Here is a 26,740-nt window from a genome sequence, read left to right on the forward strand (position 1 = left end):
CAAGGAGAACGCTATCTGCGGGATCTTTTTTAAACGACCTGACGCCGCATGGAACCTTGTCGAACGGGCCGGCAGACGCACCGCGATTGGCTCTTTGACAAGGTTTGTCTGCGCCTTTCTGTCTAGGTAATAAATGCATGAGCACAGCGGCGAACGTCTCACCGCACATCCCCACAAGGATGCTGGCCACCTGCCATCCTCAACGGCGGATCCAACACGAAACCATGTCCTAGGTCTTGCCATAGAACCATTGGAAGACGCTTTTTCAATCACTGGGCAACATGTCGTGCGCTCAAGTGGACCTCAGCCAGGTCCGGTACTCGCCCATCGAGGGCACTTACTACTTTTATGACCACAGGTACCCGTCAGCAATCCAGTTTCTATTATCAGGAAGGTGGGAGTCGTGGGACGTTGGCTGGGTGAAAGAGTATGTCGTGCCCTGTTCCGAACGTGGCCTCTTGTACAATTGGCTGACGTAGCTCAGCAAGGCACACGATCCAGAAATCAGGCGTATCGCGGAAGAAGCAGAGACCCGTTTACTCCATGATGCACGCGCATATTATAGGCAATGGCCAGCTGAGGTTGCTGGCCCATCACAGCCGTCTCCTCCTCCAGAGACAGACCATCAATTACGTACACCACCCCGGCAGAGTATCGCACGTTCACAGTCCTCTCCAAGAACAGATGTGCCATCGCCTTCACCTGTCCCAAGTCATGGGTCAGCTTTACAGTTCCCAATTCCAGCGTCTCCACACGAACATGTACCGTCCACGTCAGCGACTCGTACAGCTTCTTACTCCTCTCCATACCGACCTCAGGCCGCACCGGTGAGCGATCATCGTCCACAGATAGTGACCACGGTACCAGTTCAAGTGGTCCCTACCGGAATTGTCGGCCCAAGTGTACATGCTGGCTATCAACAGTATGCACACAACCAATTAGGGCCTCCTTTGCAGGCAGCGACATCGCCAGGGCTGGTGACATCACAACATCGAGAGACCAAGATTTTACTTTCTATGGACGGGGACGGGATCCGTGGACTATCAACCCTTCTAGTAGTTGAATCACTTGTAAATGCCATCTGTGTAAAGATTGGCCACCAGGTCAATCCCTGTCAGATCTTTGACCTGATGGGGGGAAGCTCACTCGGAGGTGTAATAGCCATCATGCTTGGCCGACTTCAAATGCAAGCACATCGAGCGAGAGAAGGGTACAAGCGGATCGCTAGGCAGGTGTTTTTGAACAAGAGGGATTTCTTTATCTCTCTCGATCCTTACGCTGCGATATCGAACGTGGATGCAATGGCGTTGGAACGGGAAATCAAAGCAGTCGTCAAACAAGAGATAGGTCACGAAGATGAGCTCTTGTTTGATGGACGCGATAACCTGGGCGACGTGTGAGTACTGTCACCCTTACGGTTTCCATTTCAGAGACTGACACTGCTTTAATTAGTTTTGTCGCGACGACCCACATTGAGATCGGCACCAACAAAGCCGCACTCATGCGTTCTTACCAGACTCGTCGCATCACCGGTCCCGATATCGACGCGAACATGACTATCTGGCAAGCCTTGAAGGCAACATCGGTAGCTCCTAGGTACATGCTTCCCCAACCAGGTGCTAACCAGCGCTTGGTAATCGCGCCTGGATTAGTAGACCATGGAACTGCGAAGAACAACCCCGTCCGTGACATTCTGTACGAATGTAGAAAGCTATACCGTTACGCCAACGACATGATGATAATCGTGTCCATCGGCACAGGGGTAGGGTTGAACCGAGACAGCGAGATTGCAGAGATGGCGAACAGTGTTGAGGATAGGAATGCGGAGGCGAGAGGGTGGGGCGAGAAATTCGAGGTTGATCACCAAGCATTGATGGAAAGAGGGTGGATGAAGTACTTCAGGTTCAACGTAACGGGGCTGGAGGACGTACCGTTGGAAGAATGGTGTCACGAGGATATCATCAAGGAGAAGACGTCCGCGTATCTAGCACAGCCGGAAGTTGGACATATGTTTTACGCTTGCGTGGATGCTATTACGGCACTCATACTGGGGCATCAGACCCGGCAGTAGGTTCAAAGCGGTTGCATTGCGGGAGGATGTTTTATTTTAGTTGGACTTTTGTGGGCGTTGGAGGACGATTGCAGTCTGTGGTTATCAAGGAGTTTGACGAATGCAGTGGGTGGAAGCCAATCACGCCATGGTAGTTACCATTGGTTCATCCTCATCAATGTACTGTATTCAACATCAAATCATTGGTCTACTGAGGATACACACACGCTTTCTATGCGAAGCACACAAGATGCTGATAAAGTTTGAGCGACTTTGTCACGTGTTACTTTTCCAGTTTGGAGTTTAGTTAGCGCCCAAACTAAGTGGGCCCAAACGGACCGCAATCCTGAACCGCGTTTGACGCGCAACGTCCAACGTTGTTCCGGACTCCACCTTCTAGTCATGCACCCGTGCGACATCATTAAAACGAAAGCCGCGTCTTCAGACAGGGATCGACGATGAGGTTGCGTTCGTTGAAACCTTGTTTCTCATCTATGATGCCTCTGACTTGGTGTTCTTGGATCCTTCGGCTTAGCGCCCACACACATCCCACTACAACCAGGGACGATGCGCAGAAATCCTTTTTCGTCCTCAGTATGCAGCTAGAGATTAAGTTCATACAGAGTGCGGATAAGATGGCCAATTAAAGGACAGAGGAGCGTCGGATGAGGCTTGCAGGACCCGAAGCTGGTCTAGATGCGGAGAAGAAAAGGGCATGACAGCACTTAGGAATGCATGAGAGGCGATATAGTAACGGCCGCGCTTCTAACAGACGTGTTAGATTAGGATTCACGATTAGAGTGGTCAGAGTGCTAGTAGTTGTGAAAATTACCGCATCGGGAAAGTGAGTTGAGCGTCTTGGCTCTAGGGCGGATGACAGGCGTCTAATTCAGGGTGTATTACTTAAAATTATGTTCTTTTCTGGTTTCATTGTTATGGATGGTCTTGCTGACTTGTGAACTCACGTGGGATTCAAGATCGACGGGCAACTTTGCCATATTCGGTGATACAGCGTGCTGCATTCACTCGACTCACGCAGCGTTTGGCTCGATTGCTGAATGCATCGTCCTTGGAAGGGACTCTGAATATTGTACTTGTCCATGATGCTTATACTTTCCACTTGGGTAGAAAACGGGCCCCATGATAAAATATTGAATGACTAGTATTTCCCTTGATCGGGAATCCCTCAACCACGCCGCAAAACGTTGCAACGCTGCAACACCGCAACACCCCACTTCCTTCCTGGGACAGATATAAAATGTTGTCTGCCCGTTCAAATAAAGTTTAAATAGTGCATTTCGTCGTTCATTGCCTGGCTAATCAGCGCGTTACACGTTTTTTCAAGATTGACGGTTCGAAGCTACAGAGTAGTAACCGATTATACCTCGAGTATCATATATACTCATACACAAACACCCCCAACACGACACATTTCCGATGTCACAAAAATCTATACATCTCTCCACCACAACGACCAAGATGGAATTCTTCCGATTTCTAGATCTGCCGAAAGAGCTGCGTTTCATGGTGTATGGCATGTTAGACATCTCAACAAACCGGTACAAATCTACCTTATCCCCCCATGACCACAGTACACTCGGAGTATCCCAAGACTCCAGCGACACGAACTCGGCGTGTTCATCAACACCCGAAACGCACCCCTCCATGATCTTAGTCACGCAAAGCATGCCAGTCCAGATCCTGGCAACCTGCCGTCTTGTGCATACAGAAGCAACGCCATTACTGCAGCCCAAACTCGCGCGACTGCTGTCTTCCGTCCCAACCATCACCCTGGACGACAAGATACTCTACACCCCACTACTCTCCGGCCCCGATGGCCTACTCCCCACAATCCTCGCCTACCTAAACACCCACTGCGACACACAGTTCCTGCCCTTCCAGACCTGGCGTGAACAACAAGCCGCCAAACACGACGAGCAGGTGTGGATCTGGATACGCCAGACCGTCGTCCGTCTACTTTCGCAAGCCACGAAGCCGACAGTCAGTTGGTTCGGCGACTTACTGCACCCTGAAGTGCGTATCCTACTGCAGGTGCGCAGGGCGTGGGAATATCCCACCACTGCTGTACCTGAAACAGGCGCTTGCAGCCCGAATGCGCGTCGGGATTCGGTCACAACTCCGCTGCAAGATACATATACCGAGGATATACAGCATGCGATGTGCACGCCGCCGTTGTATTCTATCAGTACTACCACGCAACTCACTAAAGTCTTCAATGACTCGCTTGAGGCTGCCAGGAGTAAGGGACTGGAACATGTTAGGGGGGGTAGTATTGTTTTTGGCCAGGACGTGCGGGAGAAGGGCGAGAGGGGGGTTGTTCCGGATCGGATTTGTGGGTTGAACTATCAGCTCGATGGGTAGGGAAGGAGTTCGATGGCGAATATTGATAGGCCGTACATATGTCCTGTGGAAGGCAGAAAGTAATAGTCAGGTCAGGACTTGTGGTATGTTGAGGATCAACAACAGTTGAATGGGCAAAGAGACATATGTGCTCAAATTCGGGAAGTTGATAGATCGTTTCCTGCAGATATAGATACGCATATCAATCAGTCATAAGGCTATATCCAATCCAGATAAGAAGTTTTATCCCCAAGCCAAACACAATTGCCCACAACAGTCTTCATCAGCGCAAGTCTTTTTCTCAAATCCATTGCATAGCAAGGCTTCTTTCCAATTCATCGTGAAAGCTCTACAGCCGCCAAGGAGCCGCCCTACACATATGATGATACGCTTCATTGCAGCAGCAAAAAGACAAAAGACCGATAGCGAAACGCACCGTCATAAACAAAGCCAAAAGCGCCATCGTCATCCACCCACGCAGACAAACCCTGGAAAATAAGCAGGTTGACAAGACCTTTTCGTCAACAGATCGAGAATCGCTCGCACTTGTGCAAAGGGTGTCATGTCGTGTAATCATCATTCTGCGGTAGAGAGCCCAATCCGATATGTGAGTGCTGATTAAGAAGATGTACATGTAAAGGGTATCGCTCAAGTTCCAGGCCAAATGATGCAAAAGGAAAGTTTCGGCAGTAGCCTCAGCGCTACTCCCTCTTCATTGTCCGAATCGCTTCTAATGGCTTCCGTTCTTCCTGAAGTTGAGCAGCTGGGACAAGCTCGTTAAGCTACAGCCGCTCTTCAAGAAGTCGTGGCTGATCAGCTCGCCAGCACTGGCCCGTGACTTGACGTCAACGCACAAACAGACTGACAAGAACGCTTTAAGTTCTTTGGACAGCTTGTCTGGCTTTTTAAGGCGCGGGGTACCATTGGTGGCGATAAGATACAAAGCCTTGAGGGGTTCCTCATTAAGGTACGGGGGCTCAGACTCAATCATCTCAATGGCCATGATACCCAGGGACCAGATGTCGACCTTGTTGCCATACTCTTTCTGTTTAACAACTTCAGGCGCCATCCAGTAGGGCGTTCCGACCATGGTAGCACGCTTGCTGCGCTGTTCGGTAAGCTTGGCGCAAAATCCAAAGTCCGCTGTTGATAGTTAGCAAGATTGTGGGACATGTTGGAGATATGAGGAGAACGTACTAATCTTGACATTGCCCCGACCATCGAGCAGAACATTGTCACTCTTGATATCTCGGTGGATAATGTTCTGGTTATGTAGGTGCTCCAAACCTTTGCAAGTCTGCTCATGATTAGCAAAATACACTTCAGTAGTACTGAAAACAACTCACCTCGAAGCAAATAGTGGCGATTTGGTCTTCAGTGATAGTAGGATTGTTGTCGATGACATCGGTCAAAGCTCCACCTTCCATAAACTCCATGACGACCCAAAGCTCTGATTGCTCCTCCTGCAAGAAGGCATCCAAGAAGTTGACGATGTTAGGGTGCTTGCTGTCCTTCATGACGATAATTTCGTTCACAATGAGCTCCTTGCGTGGCTGATTACGAAGATCCATCTGCTTGATGGCGACCTGAGCGCGCGGGCCATTCTCCTGGAGAATCCTCCGAGCGGTCGGTGATGTAGCGCCTTCGCGAATACGAGCGACGTAGACGGAACCACTAGCTCCCTGACCAATCTTCTTCTGTTTGTTGTATGACTCTAGCGGGCGTTCCTTTGACACAACTTCACGGAGCTTGATCATAACTTCACTCTCGGACATACTGGACATACGAACATCCTTGCGAGGAGCCTCCTCCTTTGGCTTGCTAGTGAGTGCTTGTTCAGCCTTTTTGACAGCGTCGTTGACGGGTGTACCCGAAGGCTTTGCTACGTTCAAAGGCTTGGGAGCAGCAGAAGAGCCCTGATACTGCTTCTGCTGGTGTTGAGGGACTTGTTCTTTCGAGCCCTGGTAGCTGGAGCTTGGTTGGACAGGCGGTCGTTGTGGCTGGGTAGTTGATGCTTTGGACGAGGGCGAAGTACTATAAGCACCATTATTCTGCTGCCGAGGTGCGGAGGGAGCAGTACGCTGAGCTGCCATTTGGCGCAGGGACCCTGGAGGTTGCTGTTGTTGGGTTTTGGCGGCTGCTGGAGTGGAAGGAGCTGCACGACTTGGGTTGTAGCGCTGCTGGCCGGATGGACTCGTGTCTCGCGGCTCGTAACCGCCACCACCAATCTCTTGCTGTGCAAGTGGAACCTTCTTTTGAGGTAGAGAGGCGTTGTATGCAGCCAGCTCCTCGCGTTCTTGTTGCTGCTCGTACTGCCTTTGCCTGTCTCTCTCCCGCTGCATCCGCACCTGCTCTTCTTGCCGTCGTCTCTCCTGGTCGTAGCGATCTTGTTGAGAAGCACTCTGAGATGAGGGGTAACCAGATCCTGGTGGAGTATTCTGACGAGCACTGTAGCTGTCCTTGCGCTGATACTGGCCCGGAGGAGCGGGGCGTGGAGGCGCAACAGAATTTCCACTACCAGCGTAGCCAAGCTGCTTTTCCGTCCCAGCGCTCACAGGAGGAGTTGGGGTGAGACTGGGGTATTGCTGGGGATCCTCAGAGCGCTTGACAAGTTTCTCAGTGTAGAACTCGAGCACCTCGAGAACAGCCTTGGGATTCTTTGCATAGTCATCTTTAGTAAGAGCCGAGGCCGTAAGAAGCTTTTCCCATTCCATAGGCAAGCCAACGAAAGCACCACTGTTGGGGTCGAAGCCAACATGCACTCTATGAGTGAAGTTGGTAGGGTTGCTGACGCCGCCCATACTGGGACAACGCTGGTATATGCTGTCGATCCATGAGTAGACGTCGTCGTCCGTCTCGACTTTACATGTGATGATCTTGGTGGGTCCGTCGCGAGGGGGAGAAGAACCCTTGTTGGAATTCAAAGATCTTGTAATCTCAAAGGAGAGTGGTTGCGTGTCAGATCGTTCAACACCAAGAATGTCCCGCAGTTGAATTGTATTGGACACCTTGGACGCGTTCGGGCTCTTGAAAAAGTTCAGTTCGAACTCGCGCAGTACCAGCCAACGGTCTGCCCAAACAAAGGACTTGAAGAGACCCTCATCCTTGACCTTGACCATGCCCTCTTTGACCACAGCCGTAGAGGAAACGCCTCTCTCTGTCTGTGTTCGAGAAAGCGACATTTGCGAGCCACTGGAGAAAGCAGGCGACTGCAAGCTCAATCCAGCCATGTTTCCAGGCAGCGTGTTGCTGGTGTTTGGGGTAAGGGCAAGACGGGGACGGTCTGTGGGTGGTCGCGGCGCTGGACGGGTGTCCATGAATTGTTCGCGTGAATACATTCTGACGGGTGCGCTATTAGCTGGGTGGTTGCTGGCAGGTGTAGACGAATCGAGAGCAGACCTGCTGTGGCAGTGATTGGTGTTGAGAGCGAATAGTTAGGCGTGCAGAAGACTACGTGTGACAAAGAAGAAAGTCGCAAATATACTTACTGGGCAGGATTGTCATGCAAACAATAGCTGTACGGCGGTGTAGGGGGTCACAATAGCTGCTCAGTGTATTGTGCTCTCCAGTGCGGCCTGATTCGAGACGATGCGGAGAATGGCGGGGTGAAGGGACGGTTGGGTGAGCAGGCGGGCAGGGTCGTGAGCAGCGTTAGGAGAAGCAGCTTGCACTACAGGGAAGCTTCAGGAGCCGAAAGGAAGAGAAGTCGCGGTGGGTATCGCAAGGAGTAAGCAGCGGTGTCGGGCTGCGCTGCACCGGGAAGCAGGTGTGGAGGCGAATACTGCTGCCAATCGAAGCTGCAATGCTTGCTGAACCTGTGATTTGGTCGCCGAGTCCGCACACACAAACGAGACGCAGTGCTCTTGAGCGAGTGGGAGGTACTCGCAGCAAAAAGGACGAGAGCCCTCAGTAACTGGGTGGATCCGTGTGGTTAGGGTCGAATGGTCGAATGCCGTGGTAGAGCGGAGCCATCCATTTACGTCGAGGGTCTGCGTTAGGCTGGATTATGTGCACGTGATGGCTCCCTGACTCTCGCCCGTCAAGGATAGCATTCGAGCCAATCAACTCGCATCAGCCAGCCACAGGGTCATGAAAGAGGGAAAGAAAATTCGTTGGTGGGAACTTTTATTAAACACTGGCGGATGGGCGCACACAGTAGTTTGGAGGCTCCGTTTCAAGGGACGCGACAACGGCAAGTGGACGGCGATGGGCGTCAGCCACGGTCCGTGCTAAGCACCAATTGGGAGCTTAGCGTTTCACAGAGCAGCTGCTTGTCGAATCGAACGCACATCTGAAACGCTTTTATGTTGCACAGGAGATGTTCTATAGCCGCCCAGAGACGCAAAGAGAACGGTGTCCTGGATCCCGTCCTGAGGCGTTTTGGCTGGCCGTTTCATTCAAGAATAGATACATGACGGTATCATGTCAAATGTCGTTGGTTGGTCGATTGACACACTCACCTACCTATTTCACCTGTCACCACAACCATGGTTCTAAGCATGCGCTATGGTACCAACACCACGGCTTAGAGTGTAACGAGTTGATGAACCGACACGACGGCACGTCATTTGTGACGTACCATTTCATATTGCCATGTTTCGACCCCTCCTCCACATATTCGACTACCTCACAAACGTGGATTTTCTTGCTCGATGCGAGGCGTTACGTCGGCACAAATTTTGACGAGATGGTTCAGCGGTCAATTTTGGTCATTGTTTGTTGTTGTCGTTGCGATGGCTCACGTGCAGTGACAATTTGAACTGCCTTATGCTTCTATAGTTCGCAGTACAGTCTCTCACTCCACGCCCCAAACACCCAACACGTCTCTTCCTGCGCCCTCCCGTTGCTTGTTCTTCTGCTCCTGTAGCGTTTTCACCCTACGAACCGACAGACCAACACCGAGTGGGCCGAGAATAGTGCAAAGAACTATCGCCCAAGTGGCAACCAAGAAAATGTCTGACGGTTCATCCGAGGCTTTCCCGGAGGGAGAGAAAACTCCGTTGGACTCTGCGACACCAGAGACAAGGAAGCCGATCTCTCCCCTAGCGCACATTGCGAGCGCGAGAATGAGAGGCGGATAGAGAGAAACTGGCTTTGGTGGGTTGGGCGAGCTTCGTGACTCATGGGCCGATGCTGCTGTCGACTCTTCAGCAGCGCGGACAGTTTCTGATTGTTCTGATGTGTCACTCTTCCGCCAAAGGCGAGGAGTTGATGGCGGCTTTATGTTTGTCACTAGCTTACTTATGGTTCCCTTGCCTGGCGTACTTGAAAATCTGACGAGCCATAGGCCACAAACTAATTTTCCAGAAGCCATGAGAACGGTGTAAACAACTCCTCGCCAAACTATATATCCCTTGAACATGCGAGTGATTGGGATGGAAAACCCAACAGATGCGAAGAACAACGGCTGCAAGATCCTTGAGACGGCTTCATGATAGTACCGCTGATAAACAACGGCCCCACGCGTTTCATGTCCGTTATCGTGAGATTCTGGGTAGTTAGTGGTTTGCACATCCTGACCAGCCGTCTCCTTGGGTTGTGGTGTGGACCCGATACCGACGGCATCGCCGAGACGACTTGCAATAGGTTGCTCTTTTGGAGACGCTTCTCCAGATCTATTAAGAACCCCACTATCTTGCTTGTCGATTTGTTGAGTTCGAGGGGCGTCTACACGAATGACAACATGAGGTACTTCGGAATCCCACCAGCTGATCGTTGCTCCTGCAATATAAGCAGCGAACAGATTCGACGTTCCCGCATAAGTGGCACCAGCTACGAGGCCGATGAGAAGCAGGGTATGTATCACGAATGCCGTCTGCGTCTTGCGGAAGACATGGCTGAATTGCGTAGTTGGATGAGCCTCGCGCAACTCGTTGAGCCGTATTGTGACAGCTTTGACAAGGAACAGACAAACAAGTGGAACAATGACAGCGAAAGCGATTGAGACAAGAACGGGTCGTACGACAATGACCCAACTGAAGTTCGTGTTTCCCAAATTGGAGATGACCTGAACCATGACCAGTCCGACAACGTCATCCATCATCGCTGCGCTCGTCAAAACCACACCGAGTCGAGAGGATGAGAGGCCACTAGAGCCGAGGACGGTGAAGGTGGTGCCCAGACTGGTAGAGCATAGTGCAGCACCTGCAGCAAAAGCCTGTACAGGAGTGGCATCGAGCAGTCCCTGGAGGGTATAGGAGAGACCGATGGGGACTATGATTCCAGTCAAGGCGACGCCAGAAGAGAGGAGTAAATTGGCTTTGAGGGATTGGAACGAGGTGTGTAGCCCGCCTGTTGGATGTTAGTCAGATAGCAACGACGCATGTTGTTCAGGGTTGCCAGCATATGTCACGCATGTTCAGGGTCACTCCTTCCACCCCCGCCTCGCAAGTATGACATGGCTTGCGAGCTGGAGAAGTGGTAGATGGACAGACCTTCATATACGAGCAGTATCAAACCAAGATAGCCTAGCTGAACGATGGTCTCTTCCACGCTTACTGACAGCCATTTTGCGCCTGGTGTCCCCCAAGCGATGCCAATCACGACTTGGCCCAGCAGTCCACAGTACAGGACTCTGTCGAGGGCAGCATTGACGATGTTGAGCAGCAGCAGGAAAGACGTCTGAACCAGGATGGTGATTATGTCAGGCTCGTGGTAAGGTAGAGAGGCGGCAGTGCCAGATGTGTTAGTATCCATGATGCAGGCAGGGGCGACTGCCCTGTTCGAGTTGATACGCTCAGGCGAGGGGCACCCTCCAACTCGACTGCACGCGCTGCACCTTTCTCTGGAAATTGACGCGATTTCAGACCTGGGTACTCTCAACAAAGACTGGAGGAAGCGTCTGATGCAGTAAATGCAGCAAGAAGAGGACGGGCCAACGAGAGGGTGACAGGGAGCGACAAGCGATTGATCAGCAGTTCTCGAACCAGGGCTCAGGGGCGGCCCCGCAACTGACAGCCGAGTCGGCGCCCGCCATCGATTGTTTGGCTGCCAAAAACAACGGGTGCCAGCGCCAGCAAGCAGCAGCAAGCATCGCTACTCTTCCCATATTCCTACCTGCATGCGCCCGCCGTCCCTGGCAGCCCTGATGCACACAGCCCGACATGGCGCCGCTTGAGCAGCAATGGGTCAAGGTCCAGCAGAAGACGTTCACCAAATGGTGCGCATCTTCCCCGCTACCCAAGTGCGAGTGCCGGTATGACATGGCACGATGCTGACGACACAACTGCAGGCTGAACAGCAAGCTTAAGACGCGCGCAGTTGAGATTGGCGATCTGATCACTGACCTCTCTGACGGCGTGCGTGCCCCTCCCTCGCCTGGTGCATCCCCATGCTGCCGTTGCTGATGCTCCGCAGATCATACTCATCCACCTCCTCGAGATCCTCAGCAACGAGTCCCTTGGCCGCTATGCCTCGCGCCCAAAGCTGCGGGTGCAGAAGTTTGAAAATGTCAACAAGTCGCTGGACTACATCCGGAGTCGGGGCATTCAGATGACCAACATCGGCGCAGAAGATGTCGTCGACGGCAACAGCAAGATCATCCTGGGACTGATATGGACCCTTATTCTGCGCTTCACCATCAGCGACATCAACGAGGAAGGCCTGAGCGCCAGGGAGGGTCTCTTGCTGTGGTGTCAGAGGAAGACGGCCTGCTACGACGAGGTCGAGGTTAGGGACTTTTCGAGCAGCTGGAACGATGGACTGGCATTGTGGGTGCCCATCGCTCTTGGGCTGGCCTGAAGCTGACAATGACAACAGCTGTGCTCTCCTCGACATCCACCGCCCCGACCTGATCGACTACGACAGCCTCGACAAAAGCGATCACCGTGGAAACATGCAGCTCGCCTTCGACATCGCCTCCAAAGAGATTGGCATCCCTGACCTCCTCGACGTGGAAGATGTGTGCGATGTTGCGAAGCCTGACGAGCGATCCCTGATGACATACATCGCCTACTGGTTCCACGCCTTTTCCCAGATGGAACGAGTGGAGAACGCCGGCCGCCGGGTAGAGAAGTTTGTACAAAACATGCAAGGAGCATGGCAGATGCAAAACGACTTCGAGAAGCGCATGCGTGAGCTCCTCGCACAGATTGCCAGGCAGAAAACAGAGTGGGAGGAGGCCACGTTCGATGGCTCATACATAGATGCCAGGAAACAGTCTACAGAGTTCACAGCGTGGAAGCGCAAGAGCAAGCGGAATTGGGTAGCAGAGAGGTCGGACCTGGTGGGACTCTTGGGCAACATCAAGACGAAGCTCGCTACATACCGACTGCGGCCATACGATCCGCCAGCAGAGTTGAGTTTGGAAGCGTTGGACACGGCATGGACAGGTCTGATGAAAGCCGAACGCGATCGATCCCAAATCATCAACGAGACGATCCGAGATATCAAAAACGCACTGCGCAAGTCATTTGCCGACAAAGCAAACGATTTTGCTCTCGCTCTCAATACGCTGTCAACTTCGATATCTGGTCTGGAAGGAGAAGTCGAGGACCAACTGGAGCATACAAAGGAGATTAGCAAATCTCTTGCGCCATTAGACGAATACCTGAATCTTATCGCTTCTATCGACGAGCAATGCGCCCAAGCAAATATCGAAGAAAACGACTTCACGACCTACACATATGACGAGCTAGAGTACGAACTAGGCCTGGTGCGCAGCTCCGTGTCCAAAAAACTCGCCTTCCTAGAGAATCAGATGGTAGCTCGAAATATGACAAATCTTACACCAATCCAACTTGAGGAGTTTGAATCAGTCTTTAGACATTTCGATCGCGACTTGTCAAACTCGCTTGCGGAACTGGAATTCTCGGCGGCACTGGCGAGTTTAGGTCTCGTATATGACGAGGAAGAGATGCACCTGAAGTTCAGCGAAACGAGTGGTGGGCGTGACCATGTTACGTTTGAACAGTTTATCCGCTTCATGGTCGACGAAACAGAAGACCAGAACACGGCTGAGCAGGTGTTCGAATCATTCAAAGAAGTTGCTGATGGCAAGGTAAATTTACATAAACCTATTATCCACTCCCGATTCTTTTTGCTAACATAAACTAGCCCTACGTCACAGAAATGGACCTCCGCCATTCCCTTGTCCCCGACGAAGTCATTGAAGACCTTCTCTCTAGTATGCCTGAGCACAAGGGCCCCGACATGCAAGACGATCGCGATATGCAAAAGTTCGACTACATCACCTACATGGAGCGGTACATGAGCGCAAAAAACAATAATGGCCTGGTTAACGGTGGGTAGAATCCCTCAAATCCATGGCACAGGAATACGCTCACTCCAGCGTTTGTATAACCCTTTGTGTGTCTTTGATAGTCCGGATTGGACATGATTTGGAAAGCCTGGCATGTGCACAGGCGAAATTGGATACATTCATCTTTTTGTTTTTTGGTTAGTGTGGCGCCTCCCTTTTTTGGATGCTCGGTGGGTTTTGCATAGCGCTTGTGTGGGTGTGGGACTCGGCGATTCTGGGAACGTACCGCGCGAGCTGCTGGGCGTGACTTTCTGGAGCTGATTGAGAGCATCTTTTGCTTTTCAGGTTGGATACCATGCAGATAGATGTTTCGAAATAGTCATACCCCGTCATGATAATGTAATGATGTCCTTTTTCTCGAGGCGGCTCGCTACGGTTCTTCTCCTTGTGGTACTTGGGGTGTCGATGCCCATGTTTGGAAAACATCACTCCTTCCAACCATCTCTGCCCGCATGCTGCATACCGTGATAGCTTTGTTTTGATATCAGTTCTCTATTCTTCAACCTCGTCTATGTTGTGGCCTCCTGCTATCCATTTTGTCTACCAGTGTCAACATTCACGTGTTCACTTCCTGCAAGTAGCTTTCCTAAACATAACTTTGGTACAATTGGTAATCGTTCTGCAGCTCCCAGGTATGGAATCCTACCGCAAACACCTACCCTATTACTCACATGTCCCGGAATCTAGTATGTGATCACTATGATATACCCACATCTACTCGTCCGACAGCATGACCAGCTCCAAATGGATATCCATGGCTGCCTATGTATGGACACTAACCAACTCCTCACTCACTTTCACTTCCTCGCGGGCTTTCACTTGGCGCGCACAACCTCTTCATGTGCTATCTTTCTCACTTTACATCTAACACTGCTTCCCTTCAACCGTCACAATGTCTTCACGCCTGCGTTACATCTGGAACATGTCTTCTACTCAACCACCCGACGTTAAAGTCACCCAGGCTTTCACAGGACTTGAATGCCTGCCCACCGAACTGATCGAGCAGATCGCGTCGGAGCTGATGACAAAGTATGAGGGCTGCGAAACGGATAGGCAATTCCTGCAAGAGTCTTCCGCTGTCGTTTGTACAGATCTTCTCGCCTTCCGACTCACATCCCGAACAATCCACGCCAAAACCCAGCACAGCTTCAGCCAATGCTTCCAAACCCACGTCGTCGTGTTCAATACCCCAGGATGCTTGAAATTGCTTCATGTAGCGAATAATGCAATGCTTCGTCCTGTGGTACGGCATCTCATCTTCATCGCTTCCGGAACGAAGGAAAAGACACTTGAAATCGTAGCAAAAGCGCCGTTTATACGGCTGCTTACTGCCCCTTTGCGAGACGGCGACTTGCCAGACGACGACTGGCGAGACGACGACTGGCGAGACAACGACTTGCGATACAACGACTTGCGATACGACGACTTGAGAAAACTGCTCTATGAATATCCCATCGATACCGCAATTCTAATCGTTGCGATGAAGAAATTGGATATCAGGTCGATTTGGATTACGCCCAGTCTCTCCACTCTTCCCTCTTCGAAGTTCCACAAAACACCTCTCCACTTCCATCCTCCTACCGCAATCCTTCGCGCTACGCTCCTATCAAAGCAATGGCTGGACAAGTTTTACACCGCCGTGCCCGGTTGGGGAAAGTGTGACGGTGTAAACCCCCATACGCTTGATATTATTCGCAACAAGCGCCTTGTGCAGCTCCAGGACACAACAACATTCACACTTAACCTAACCGCCATAGAACTCGGATCTACAAAACTTATAGGCCTAAAGGACATCTTGACTGCCACCTCCAATCTCACACGCCTAGTCCTAAGCCTCGACAAAGCATCCGCAGACCACATATGGCGCCATCAGTCGCTGCGCGGCTCTGCTGAGCCTGCCCGTCGCTTATGGCGAGTGCTTGCCAGCCTTCACTTCTGGAAGTTGGAGTACTTACGTCTATCAGGCTGGTTCATGTCACCTAAGCTGTTGGAGGACTTTCTTGTCAAGCACGCGCAGACACTCACGTCACTTCATCTGGACAGATGTTTTCTCTCTGGCGCATGGGTACCAGTGCTCGCTAGGCTCCAGGCCTCGCCGACACTGAGGACAATGCAGCTCTCTCAGATCAGTCAGAACTGGTGGCGCGTTGTGTTTCCGAGGACGAGTATACCGCAATGTTATGCGAGCGATTTCGAGAAAGGGTGGCAGATTGTATCGAAAGGTTATGGACCAGAGGTGTTGATTGAGCCGTGGCAGGACTGGGCTACGCGGCTGCATGAGATCCTTGTGGATCTGAGGACCACAAATACAAGAGCTAATCCAGCCGCACCTGATGCGCTTCGGTGGTTCTATTGAGAGTTTGATAGTTCGCTAAAGGTTCATGGGTTGAAGTGTGTGCGTTTGTATAATGGCTGTTACGTATTTGGCATTACCCACATTTGCAAATGTAGAGATTGTAAGATGGGTATCTAAAGGTATCGAGGCTTCGCTCTTAGAAAACAGAATGGATAATGATGATCTATCAAGAACTTCGGAAATTCACTTCAACTTTTCCCAGCGTCTGAAACATCACCAACCCTATAGCCCAACTTCAGCAAATTCTGCTCTTCGATCTTGTCTTCCTTCTTCAGCAACTCCTCATGATCCCAAGTTGCGCTCACTAATCTGCTGTTCAGTCACATCCTCTTCTCGGGACTCAGCCATGCACAGAACGCTCCGCCTAGGCCGACATCATCTGTAAGATCTACAAGAGTCAGACTTTTCAACTACTTAACGGGAGCGGACTTACATGGCCGAAAACTCTCCGGCGTAGTCTTATCAGCCATTTCCGTATTCACGGCACCAGGATGCACAGCAACGGCCAGCACACCATCCGCCACATGCCACTCTGTTATAAACTTCACAAGCCGCACCTGTGCGAACTCCAACACACAATAGGCCGTGTTCGCGATATGTCCGTTGACTATAAGAGCCGCAAAAGACCCCACTGCGATGAATGCCTTTGTGCCGTTGCTCTCCTCCAGCAGCGGAATGAAGTACTGGGCAACGGGATATGTGCCCTGTACATTGACATTGAATACATCTTGAAAGTTCTGCGGATCGCCTTCATCGACGTTGAGAATTACTAGACCGGAGTAACCTAAGTTCAGGACGACGATATCCAGTCTACCGACTTCTTCTTTTACGCGTCTGGCTAGCTCGGCAACGCATTGCGAGGATGTGATGTCGACTGGCATGCATTTTATGAGCACTGAGGGATCAAGTTCCTGAACTTGTTGCTCTACTTTCGCGAGTTCATGTGATGAGGACGAGCGTGCTGCGTGGATGAGAGATGCTGCGCCGGCTTGGGCGTATGCGCGCGCGATTCTGGGTCCAATGCCCGCGAAGCACCGATTATGCGGACGTAGAGTGGAAGAGGTAACTTGCTGTTGTGTGGGTCGAGAGCTGGAGATGGTATCCTTGGTTCGTGGTGGCATAACAATGTCCAGTCTCTTGACTATGCTGTCATATGCAAACTAGATGGACAAGATAGAAATTTGTGACTTTTTGCTTGACTTATACTAGCATAGTATGAATCATTTTAAACAATTAGAATCCGATTAATGTCAGCCAGTGACTTGCTCAGTATGTAAGGTTATGTCGCCGTGTTTCTCCTCAGAATGACATACGTCAACTACTTCAAACGTATCTTTCATTAGATATGAATGATCGAATCCAGGGGGCCAAAGCCTTTTCCTTTCTTCCTTGTTCTGCTTCATCTTCTAAGAATTTCGTAGCGACGTTGTGCTGCCGCAACAAGTGCATCCTGCCTCGAAATAATCATCTGAAGTAAGTGTTTCCACAACTTTGGTCGCGTCTGGTCGCAAGGTTCGATCCGACTCTAGCATGAGAGAGATGCAGCTAAGAAACTCGGATGAGCCAGAAAACCATTCATGAATTAAGGGTAGTTTTTGACCGTAATACAATGGTCCCTTTACGTTACTAGGATTTGATGCCACGGCACTATTCTCGTTCAGGAGATACTCTTTCAGGGACGAAACGGATCGACCTTGCAAAACTGTTAACATGTCACAGAACACACAACCCAGCGCGAATATATCTGAGCCTCGTCCGTGTCGTCCGAGCTTTCCAGAAAACCTAGCGGCTGTCACTTCGGGTGCGGCATACATGGGGGATGAGCGTGATGGGTTATCTGTTGATGTCGTGTGCCCCACCTCAAATGCGCGTGATGAGCTGAAATCCGTGAACAGTACTCGATCTCCTCTATGTATAATGTTGGATGGCTTGATGTCTTGGTGCTGAATACCGTTTTGGTGCATGTACTCCAAAGCGGAGGCAAGGCAGACAATCCATGATCGAATCCATTGTCTCCACTGTGTCCGAAGTTCCAACATTGAGTCTTGCTCGCTGACAATGTCGAGGAAGTCCGCCAGGTCATTGTCGCCTACTGGACACATGAGTAGGCAATAGAAGTGGCGATTGCTGTGTTTGGCATCTTCGTACGAACCGATAAAAGTAACGATGTGCGGATGGACGAGCGATTTCAAGTTCCTTGCTTCTTCCTGAATGATGTTCAGAGTAGCTTCGGCCTGCACCTTACGAATCGGTAGTTGTACACGCTTTCGAACAAAAGTGGGAAACTGTGAATTTGCGCGGCGAACCTCTTCAACGACTCCAAGAGATCCGTGACCAAGGGCTCTACATGCCACAAGTATGTCTTCGTCGTGCGGGCCAATAATCAGATGCTCATTAGCCCAACCATAGTGTTCTGGTCTAGCCTTCATCGATGTCGTATTCGAGACTTCCGTAACATTTTGAGATACAGTGTATACGGGTTTCAGTTCAGTTGGTTCGGTTTCCAGTACAACAACTACCCCCTTGAGTTGCTTCTGACTACGATTGACAGGTTTCCAGTGGAGATATAATGCAGCAATCGTGAATTGGAGTTTCTTATTGTATTTCCTAAGTCCAAGGTACATGGTTAGTACAAGCTCTCAATTGAGTGCATATACGATATGATCAATACATCTTGCAGGATTAGGCTGAATTGAAAGAGGTATAAGACGCACCTTCGAAGATTAGCAAAGTTCTGAAAAGAGGACTATGCATGTTCTGCGTGTTCCTGGTACACCACTGTATTGGATTACGTACCAGAGTTCCAGGTTTTGTTTCTCTACACTTTCATAGATAATTCTTCGACAATTTGAAGATGGGATGATATTCAAAGTGTGCTTGACATTACCACGGTTGACCCGAAATCTGCGTACGATATCTTGCAAGTCGCGTAGATTCTCGTTTGATTGTATTTTTTCCCAAGATTTGATGTTGGTTGTCCTCGTAAGACTGAACGAAAATAGCTGTGGATCGTGGTCAGGGTTTGTTCTGAGAGCATGTTCTCCCTCCACGGCGAGTTGTCTTGGATCAGACGGAGATGCTAGTGATATGGCACCTTGATGTTCCATCTCACTCGTAGTTGCGTGTGCGTATTGTTGCTTAAGATTTCACAGGACCGTAGTAAACAGCCTCGTGGAGATATGACATAGATCTCGGCGTTGATAACTCTTCAGGTTCTGGCTTGATGATAAGCTCGTGGATCCAAAGGTCTGAGGTTAGAGGTTAGAGGCAAGTATCTGTGAGAGGTAGGATGTGTATAGATCGTCAGAGAGAATGGAGCAGCCTATAAGTGAATGCCACATGAACCACGCCTCAGCCCCGATGACCGATGACTCGCATGAGGTTGCCGAATTGGCACTCATCCAGCCCACCGCGCCTGGCTCAGCCTTCCTCTGAACACTTTTCTATGCATCTCCCTTTTGGCGTGGGCAATGACAGGTATTTGAAAAAATACTTGAGGGAGAGGGAAATTCAAGTAAACCGGAAAAGTGAGCGACTGGGCTGACTAAGTATGTCATCGAGATCAAGGTGTCTTCCCCGCCGTCGCATCCCCCTTGCGAGTAACAAGCTCACCAGCTCGACGCATACCACATCAATTCCGAAATGTCTTGCCAGCTAGTTGAAGCCTGCTCATAGGGCTAGATCGTTTTTCTGCTTGCGTAACACAGAGCGCGACGTCAAAGCCGAAAAACATCAAAATTAGCGCGAGTGTCTAACTATGGCAGGCATGAACACCACCTAGGAGACGTTCCCCTACTTGGTACACCAATGTGCATTCAGCGCACGCAAAACCTTTCCATTACACTGCCTCGACTTTAGGCTGTCCGCGTCGACAAGTTATAACACATCAGAACCCCGCGTGGGTTGGACGGACGTAGGAAGGCTACGCTCACTGTGGAACAGCAGGATCACGAGCATGCATAACGCGCGGTTCCCAGTTTCGTCAACAAATTCTTTGGGCATCATTCAGGCTGTAAACATGGTAAGCTGGCGGCAGCAACGACATGAACGGCTGCTCGGCCACCGGCCATCGGCTATCAACCATCAGCTTCCACCTGATCTGCAGGTTCGGCCCGCATCGCATGATGATCGCTCCATGGATGGGGTGATGCAAGAACTGCATTGTAGTAGCAAGATGTTGGCGTGCAGACGCCAGTGGCGGAATCGTCATCGCGCCAACGGCTTTGCCATGCTCTGGGTCTTCGAATTTGAGATGCATTTGGGCTGGGCCTCAGCGCGCGCCAGAGCTACCCACGCCGAGCACGCTATAGCGTTGCTCTAGAGCGTGGACTTGGTAGTTTTCTGGTCAGTAATGACCAGCTGACGTCGGAAATGTTATAGAGACTACGTCATCGTTATAGTACAACCTCACGAAATTCTCTCGGCAACATCGTGGTGGGCCTTGTATGGCTTGCGTTACTACGTAAGTGGAAGTGTATTTGGCAAATATGTTGCTTGGCGCAGAATATATGTTCGGTATATAAACAACGAGACCTCAGATTTAATGTGCTCAAATCATACCCGAGCATCCCAACATCCCAACAACCCACTTTCAACTCTACAACACTCCAAACAACTTATCAATTTCACAAACACCACTCAATACAGACATGGCACACCACCCTGGAACAGCCGTGAACGCCCTGGGCCTCGACCTCAATGATGTGCCCCATGCCCTCACAACTCATCTAATGTCTTACAACAGCGACCACTTCCGCCGAGCCACACAGTCATCCTTCCTCGTACACGCTGCCAAAGGCACACTCCCCAAACCAGTACTTGCCCAATGGCTCGCAAACGACCGTGTCTATTTACAAGGCTATGTTTCCTATGCCGAACAACTCCTCAGTCTCCTTCGGCGGATAATGCCTAGAGAACTCGTCAAAGGTCACAAATCAGTTGAGCACAGACTGGTGGATTGGCTAGAGGAGGCCCTGCAAAACATTCGGCGCGAAGAGAACTTTTTCGTTGAAATCGCAGACACGTACAAGTTGAACGTGTCTTGGATCACCTCAACTGCCAACGCGTCCACCAAATCCGAGGGCCTACGTCGGTTTGAGACCCTCTTCGCCCAGACAGGCCGCAACCAAGAACACACATTCATCCCCTGGCTCGAAGGCGCAGTCCTCCTCTGGGCTACGGAGAAAGTTTTCTACGAAGCGTTCTCCTGGGCACAAAAGCAAGACACTCAAGCCAGCTCGAGGATGTACGAAAACGATCAGGACGGTGGCGCAATGAGGAAGGATCTCATTCCCAACTGGTCCAACCGGGATTTCTTGATGCTTGTTGAGACGCTGGAGCGCATCATCAACGAAGGTGTCGGCAGCGCAGTGAACAAGGATGACGCGAGGTGGAAGGAGGTCAAGACAAGAACACATGCAGTATGGGAGGCGTTGTTGGATGCCGAGGAGGCATTCTGGCCGAGTGTTGGTACATCGACAGCGGTAAACAGCAATGCAGGATACGCGTCGACATCGACCCACAGCCACGTTGGACACAATTCGACAGCAACAGATAGCTGTGCAGGACACACGTCGACGGGAGTAGGCGGAAACGTAGGACAAAAATCGACGCCGGTAGACAGCAGTGCGCACAACACACTGTCTGCGGTCCATGGCAATGCTGCCAACAAGTCGACGGTGACCAGCGGCGATGTAGGGCACACCAAGGAGTTCGATGGGCTGTGGTTGAAGAGCACAGAGCAATGGAATGGAGGTGATTATCTCGGGCAGGGCAGGCCCTGGGTTCCGCATGTGGACTGCAACTGTTGCCAAAACACGCCGCATCTCAGATAACCTCATATATCGGATGGCAAGACAGAAGGCTTATGGATTGGGACTGCGCTTATACTTCTCTTTTTGAACGCCTTCTTAGTACATATGTCGAAGCAGGTATATACAGTCACGAGCCGCGTACTGAGGTATCGGTCGATCGGTATTTTGGTCGCGACAACATAGTATTGGTACATATATGTAGCGATTTTGTTCATGCTCACACGTTCAACATATCTTAATTCATCACTTTCCATCAAAACAACTTTATCCGTCTTTTTCTCATCTTGCTTGTCCAACTGAACTTCACGTTCACATCCGGTGTCTCACTCTGTACTCACATTTTCGAAGTTCCTCGTTAGACATGTCAACGTGGTAATACTATACTTCCCCTTTATTCACATCAAACATAAATCACAACGGCCTCATCGTGACTATCAAACTCGCGTCAACAGCATTGACAGCCAAAGTCGCACCAGGACTCGAGGTTTCAAGCGCAGGAGTAATATGAGAATAGCAACAGTATTCACTGTGAGAAGGTGATTTTCATTCCGTCATTGTTCTAATCATGTAATTCGTTTCTTCGTTTCCATCGTCGTGCTACGCTCATCATCCCCAGTAAACAAAACTCCTTGATTTCCTTCTTTCAGCACTTGATGAATTGTTTGAGTATAAAAATGGAACGTCAAATGACGTCGATTGATGCTTTGGATTTCCGCCAACGCCGATAGCTCACCTGAGCAGGTTAAAAAATAAAAATAGAATCAGAATATATGCAGGAAGAGGAAAATGATGTCCACGACGCTGTAAGATCACAGCGTCGTGTGATCGGGCGCAAATATGACAGATTAAAGTTCATGTTGGCCGTCGTTGGCCGATATGCTTGCTCAGAGAATCTGCCTGAGCTTCTCTCTTTGGTCGCTCGTCAGGCTGGTCGGGAACTTGATATTGACACCAACGATGAAGTCGCCGCGTTCATTTGGCTTCTTGCTCTTTGGCATTCCGAGGTTTGGGTAGCGCTCCGTCCAGGTAGGTCCTGATGGCCCTCCGCTACCGACACTGAGTTGTTTCCCATCGATGGTTTGCACGGTTCGTCGCCAGCCGGTCAGGGCTTCTTTGAGATCGAGCTCGATGACGCGCTTGATGTCGTCGCCTTCGCGAGTGAAGAGTGGATGAGATTTCTGTAGGCAAATGTTAGCTAAAGTAGCGAAATAAAAAACCTGAATGGTCTTACCTCTGCAACAATGAAGTGCAAATCTTGTGTCCCGCCTTCGACTTGATCGCCAACATCTGAGAATTTGATCTTGCTGCCAGCCTTGAGGCCCTTCTTGATTGGCACCTCGAGAATCCGGTCTTGTGTGCTTTGCTTGCCAGTCGCTTGGTCATATGTCTTGCGCTTGATCTTCAGCTTCTTCGATGTACCGTTGAACAGCTCCTCGAGGGACACGGCCAGTGGCTTCTCGACGACGGTGACTTCAGGCTCTGGTGCTCTTCTACCTCCTGCGAATCTCCCTCCGCTCGGTCCTCGTGCGCCCTTTGACCGGGGCGTCCCACCCATGCCTCCTGGCATACCGCCCATTCCAAAACCACCGAAACCAAACTCGTCATCGTCACCGCCGCCGCCGCCACCGCCACCTCCGCTGCCTCGCAAGAATTCCGAGAATATGTCATCCGCGTTCGAAAAGTTGAAGCCGTGGCCGCCGTTGCTCGAGAAATGGAATGATCGCGCGCCGCCTGGCATACCGGCGCTGCCTGAGAATGGAAAGCCACCACCGCCTGCCTCGAAGGGGTTGCCTCCAGGCCCGCCTGCACCCTCAGGCGGGGGTACGCCGCCGCGCAATATGAACTCGAGACCGTACTGGTCGTATGTCTTGCGCTTTTCGGGGTCGGAGAGGATTTCGTAAGCTTGTGAACATTCTATGTTGGTTATGTTAGCATTACATGCCTCGTCGTCGAGAGGGTTGAGTCGCCCTACCCTTGAACTTCTCGGCAGCCTGCGGGTTGTCCTTGTTCTTGTCGGGATGCCATTTCAGCGCCGCCTTGCGGTAAGCTTTCTTGATCTCATCTTGCGTCGCGGAAGCTGAGACTCCTGCAACAGACTGTTAGTACATGTAGGTACCCGTGGAATGCCGTAGCAACATGGGCAGCGGGAGGGGTAGGTCACGTTTCAAGGCCGAACTCACCTAATGAATCGTAGAGCTGCATTTCTTTAACCATGGTGAATAGCAGATATAGAAGAGGATGGGTATCTCGTGTGCTTGTGAGAGGCTTCAGCGGTGGGCCGAGTAGTGTAAAAGCGTGCAGCTGCTTTTAACATCAAGCCTCAAGTGCATCTCCCCACCGTTTGAGCGCGGGCCACAAAGACGTCAGGCGTGGAAGCTTCGAGAAGCTTCTCTGACACCCAGTGCATTCACGATAGCAAGTGAACTTCGGAGAGTTTCGGACAATTCTTAATATTTTAGATTCAATAGAAGCTACACATAAATCTCAGGGAACTGCACCAGCATCAACAAGAATGACCCATGTCGCATTGCTACACGCTGTCGTCCACCATTGTCGAAGAAACTTTGACGCGCCAAACTCCCCCATGCCGATCCCATAACGCCAGTTTTTACACGCTGTTTTCCGTATGCTACACTGAGGAGTAGGTATCCAAGACAATGATAAATCCGCCATATGGACGCGATGGACGTGTACAGCAGTAGTACACTCAACATAGCTGTGTTGTTCGCTGGTGGAAATTCGCATTCATTCACGTCGAAAACGTTCAATCGGAGTCGTCGCTATCGGCGGCCTTGCTCTTCCTCTTCTCCTTCTTCGCCTTCTTGGCAGCCTTTTCTTCCTTCTTCTTGCGCTTGCGCTCTGCCTTGTCCTCGGGCGACTCGTCGTCCTCCTCACCGCGGCTCTTGCGCTTCTTGCTCTTGCCTTCAAGCTCGCTGGTCGCCTCCGCTTCCTCGGTCGAGGTGAGTCCAGTTGGTGGAATTGCAGGGGCAGCCAGGACCTCGGACGTTGAGGTAGTCTCAGCCAGAGGCGCAGCTGAACCGCTGTCAGTTCTGTTGAAGTCCTTGTACTCAGCATTCCACTTGGCGGGGGTCTTTTCATTTGTACGACCGAATTTCTGGAGCTGTTAGCGTTGTGCTTACGATCGATTGCCTGAAAACTTACGTCGAGCGTGCCAGCCTCCTTCATCTTCTTCTTCTCAGTGGCAACAGGACCCATGCCCCACCTCCTAGGGTAGAGATCACGCTCCATGATGACTCGCTTAATCTTTGCAACGACACCGTGGTCGCAGGAAGACATCTCGACCGCGGACATCTGCGCGTAGGCAAGGGCGATAGCCTCACCCTTGGTGGTCATCAGAACAATCTCCTCATGAATCTCAATGCCCTTCTCGAAACGAAGGAGACCGGGGAGCATAAGCTTGGCACCATAGCAGATGGCATTGACAGAGCTGTCCTTGACAACGACGCGCTTGTAGCTCGTCAACAGACTCTCCAGGGGCGCGATAACCTGGCGCAGGTAGGACTCATCGCGGTTGTTGTCGTGAATCCACTGAGCATCAAGAACGTCGTGCAGTGTGACCAAATCCTTTGTCTCGTCCATGGCTCCACTCCTCACACGTCGGAGCTCCTGCATGTGGGCACCCACACCGAGCAGGAGACCGAGATGCACACACAGTGTACGGATGTAGGTTCCAGCTTCACAGCTAACCCAGAAGACACCAAGCTGCCTCTCGTTGTCGAACTCGTAGAGCTTGCTCTCGTGGATCGTTCGAATACGCAACTGGCGCTTGACAGCAGAGATAAGCGGTGGTCGTTGGAAAAGAGCACCAGTAAGGGTCTCCAGGGCGCGCGCAAACTGAGCTTCACCTCCAGGGAGCTTCTCATGAAGACGAATGACGCACACGTACTCCTTTCCAGCACCCTGCTGAGACTTCACGAGACGGGTGGCGCGGTCAATGCAGACAATAAGACATCCGGTGACCTTGGGATCGAGGGTACCACTGTGACCAGTCTTCTCGACTCTGCATGCGCATTAGTCAAATCCAAGAAAACAATTGCGATTGTCACGCGTACCGAAGCATGCGCTTGATCCATGATACGACTTCGTGACTAGACGGGTTCGAGGGCTTGTCGAGGTTGATGACACCAGAGCTGATGTACGACTTGATGTCACGAGCTAGAGGCGCGCATCCTTGGGGAATGGGGGTGTAGTGCGAGGTGCGAACGTGCACTATGTGCGTGTTAGCTGTGCGCTCTGGAGCTATGTGGAGAGCTGCTGCATACAGTCGCTGTAATTCTTGAGCAGCAGCGGCCAGTCGCTGGTGTCGATAGCTGGCGCAGAAGCCGCTGGCTTGATCACATACGCGTCGGGGTCAGTCTGAACGAGAGCCATTGCGTGCGATATTGCTGAATTTGGGGATTGCAATTGGCGTGCTGCTGGAGCTCTCGAAGTTTTTCGAGATTTCGAACTAGCGCTGGTTTTGCATCGGCGAAAGGTCGGTCCGCAGCATCACGTGCAGAGCCACTGACCTCACCTGCAACTGCCCAGTGGGTATTCTTGCAGTATCTTGATACCCTTCTATCAGTATTTGTATCAGATTTTGTTAGGTTACACACTACATACAATGCATACTCTTCGATCGTGATTGCCCAGCTGTGATCACTCTACATGGCATCTCCTTCCGCTTGCTGCTTGACGTTCACTTTTCCAATATTCGAACGCTCGTACTCTCTCGTCCACTTGACTCTCGACTAGGCTTTAATCATGTCCGCTTCATTTTTGGAATTAGTTGATGAGAACCCAGATCCGCAAAGCGAGGCAGAATTTCCAAAAGAGGATCATGTTATCGTTTCGATGAACGCGCCTGCATGCGGGTATTGTGGGGAACTCTGCAAGACAGC

General features: G+C 51.0%; 12 protein-coding genes across 12 annotated transcripts; 5 read left to right on the forward strand and 7 right to left on the reverse strand.

Annotated features, from left to right (window-relative positions):
- Nucleotides 1-281: 281 nt before the first annotated feature.
- Nucleotides 282-2,071, forward strand: P153DRAFT_293200 (FabD/lysophospholipase-like protein; the record flags this gene model as incomplete). Its single annotated transcript, XM_033663882.1, has 3 exons — nucleotides 282-427; nucleotides 485-1,396; nucleotides 1,453-2,071. The coding sequence occupies 3 exons, from the start codon at nucleotides 282-284 to the stop codon at nucleotides 2,069-2,071; spliced, it is 1,677 nt and encodes a 558-aa protein (XP_033522806.1).
- A 1,338-nt stretch (nucleotides 2,072-3,409) lies between these two features.
- Nucleotides 3,410-4,432, forward strand: P153DRAFT_432074 (uncharacterized protein; the record flags this gene model as incomplete). The annotated part of the gene is made up of 1 exon (XM_033672948.1): nucleotides 3,410-4,432. Exon 1 carries the CDS (start codon nucleotides 3,488-3,490, stop codon nucleotides 4,430-4,432), a length of 945 nt encoding a protein of 314 aa, XP_033522807.1. The 5' UTR covers nucleotides 3,410-3,487.
- A 709-nt stretch (nucleotides 4,433-5,141) lies between these two features.
- P153DRAFT_293148 (serine/threonine-protein kinase-like protein CLA4) lies at nucleotides 5,142-7,749 on the reverse strand (the record flags this gene model as incomplete). Its single annotated transcript, XM_033663881.1, has 3 exons — nucleotides 5,142-5,554; nucleotides 5,609-5,708; nucleotides 5,758-7,749. The coding sequence occupies 3 exons, from the start codon at nucleotides 7,747-7,749 to the stop codon at nucleotides 5,142-5,144; spliced, it is 2,505 nt and encodes an 834-aa protein (XP_033522808.1).
- Nucleotides 7,750-9,206: 1,457 nt separating this feature from the next.
- P153DRAFT_293050 (uncharacterized protein) lies at nucleotides 9,207-11,107 on the reverse strand (the record flags this gene model as incomplete). Its single annotated transcript, XM_033663871.1, has 2 exons — nucleotides 9,207-10,702; nucleotides 10,789-11,107. 2 exons carry the CDS (start codon nucleotides 11,105-11,107, stop codon nucleotides 9,207-9,209), a joined length of 1,815 nt encoding a protein of 604 aa, XP_033522809.1.
- Nucleotides 11,108-11,412: 305 nt separating this feature from the next.
- On the forward strand, nucleotides 11,413-14,037 carry P153DRAFT_318220 (alpha-actinin-2). The gene is made up of 5 exons (XM_033665049.1): nucleotides 11,413-11,570; nucleotides 11,643-11,709; nucleotides 11,768-12,120; nucleotides 12,170-13,409; nucleotides 13,466-14,037. Exons 1-5 carry the CDS (start codon nucleotides 11,515-11,517, stop codon nucleotides 13,658-13,660), a joined length of 1,911 nt encoding a protein of 636 aa, XP_033522810.1. The 5' UTR covers nucleotides 11,413-11,514; the 3' UTR covers nucleotides 13,661-14,037.
- A 279-nt stretch (nucleotides 14,038-14,316) lies between these two features.
- Nucleotides 14,317-16,026, forward strand: P153DRAFT_404484 (uncharacterized protein; the record flags this gene model as incomplete). Its single annotated transcript, XM_033672000.1, has 3 exons — nucleotides 14,317-14,981; nucleotides 15,102-15,190; nucleotides 15,428-16,026. The coding sequence occupies exons 1-3, from the start codon at nucleotides 14,563-14,565 to the stop codon at nucleotides 16,024-16,026; spliced, it is 1,107 nt and encodes a 368-aa protein (XP_033522811.1). The 5' UTR covers nucleotides 14,317-14,562.
- Nucleotides 16,027-16,186: 160 nt separating this feature from the next.
- Nucleotides 16,187-17,289, reverse strand: P153DRAFT_37139 (NAD(P)-binding protein). Its single transcript, XM_033669257.1, has 2 exons — nucleotides 16,460-17,289; nucleotides 16,187-16,414 (listed from the first exon to the last, which is right to left on the reverse strand). The coding sequence occupies exons 1-2, from the start codon at nucleotides 17,145-17,147 to the stop codon at nucleotides 16,347-16,349; spliced, it is 756 nt and encodes a 251-aa protein (XP_033522812.1). The 5' UTR covers nucleotides 17,148-17,289; the 3' UTR covers nucleotides 16,187-16,346.
- P153DRAFT_37138 (kinase-like protein) lies at nucleotides 17,290-18,575 on the reverse strand. Its single transcript, XM_033669255.1, has 3 exons — nucleotides 18,333-18,575; nucleotides 18,179-18,266; nucleotides 17,290-18,115 (listed from the first exon to the last, which is right to left on the reverse strand). Exons 1-3 carry the CDS (start codon nucleotides 18,453-18,455, stop codon nucleotides 17,433-17,435), a joined length of 894 nt encoding a protein of 297 aa, XP_033522813.1. The 5' UTR covers nucleotides 18,456-18,575; the 3' UTR covers nucleotides 17,290-17,432.
- Nucleotides 18,549-19,263, reverse strand: P153DRAFT_37216 (uncharacterized protein). The gene is made up of 2 exons (XM_033669371.1): nucleotides 18,741-19,263; nucleotides 18,549-18,633 (listed from the first exon to the last, which is right to left on the reverse strand). Exon 1 carries the CDS (start codon nucleotides 19,131-19,133, stop codon nucleotides 18,750-18,752), a length of 384 nt encoding a protein of 127 aa, XP_033522814.1. The 5' UTR covers nucleotides 19,134-19,263; the 3' UTR covers nucleotides 18,549-18,633; nucleotides 18,741-18,749.
- A 1,323-nt stretch (nucleotides 19,264-20,586) lies between these two features.
- Nucleotides 20,587-21,926, forward strand: P153DRAFT_367570 (heme oxygenase-like protein). The gene has a single exon (XM_033668302.1). It carries the CDS (start codon nucleotides 20,676-20,678, stop codon nucleotides 21,858-21,860), a length of 1,185 nt encoding a protein of 394 aa, XP_033522815.1. The 5' UTR covers nucleotides 20,587-20,675; the 3' UTR covers nucleotides 21,861-21,926.
- Nucleotides 21,927-22,235: 309 nt separating this feature from the next.
- On the reverse strand, nucleotides 22,236-24,053 carry P153DRAFT_404500 (DNAJ heat shock family protein; the record flags this gene model as incomplete). The annotated part of the gene is made up of 4 exons (XM_033672001.1): nucleotides 22,236-23,017; nucleotides 23,071-23,753; nucleotides 23,812-23,925; nucleotides 24,020-24,053. 4 exons carry the CDS (start codon nucleotides 24,051-24,053, stop codon nucleotides 22,724-22,726), a joined length of 1,125 nt encoding a protein of 374 aa, XP_033522816.1. The 3' UTR covers nucleotides 22,236-22,723.
- Nucleotides 24,054-24,514: 461 nt separating this feature from the next.
- P153DRAFT_367571 (centromere/microtubule-binding protein-like protein cbf5) lies at nucleotides 24,515-26,278 on the reverse strand. Its single transcript, XM_033668303.1, has 4 exons — nucleotides 26,123-26,278; nucleotides 25,913-26,069; nucleotides 25,002-25,860; nucleotides 24,515-24,954 (listed from the first exon to the last, which is right to left on the reverse strand). Exons 1-4 carry the CDS (start codon nucleotides 26,229-26,231, stop codon nucleotides 24,604-24,606), a joined length of 1,476 nt encoding a protein of 491 aa, XP_033522817.1. The 5' UTR covers nucleotides 26,232-26,278; the 3' UTR covers nucleotides 24,515-24,603.
- Nucleotides 26,279-26,740: the final 462 nt, after the last annotated feature.

The sequence above is a fragment of the Dothidotthia symphoricarpi genome, assembly GCF_010015815.1.
Source record: "Dothidotthia symphoricarpi CBS 119687 unplaced genomic scaffold P153scaffold_12, whole genome shotgun sequence".
NCBI classification, from domain to species: Eukaryota; Fungi; Ascomycota; class Dothideomycetes; order Pleosporales; family Dothidotthiaceae; genus Dothidotthia; species Dothidotthia symphoricarpi.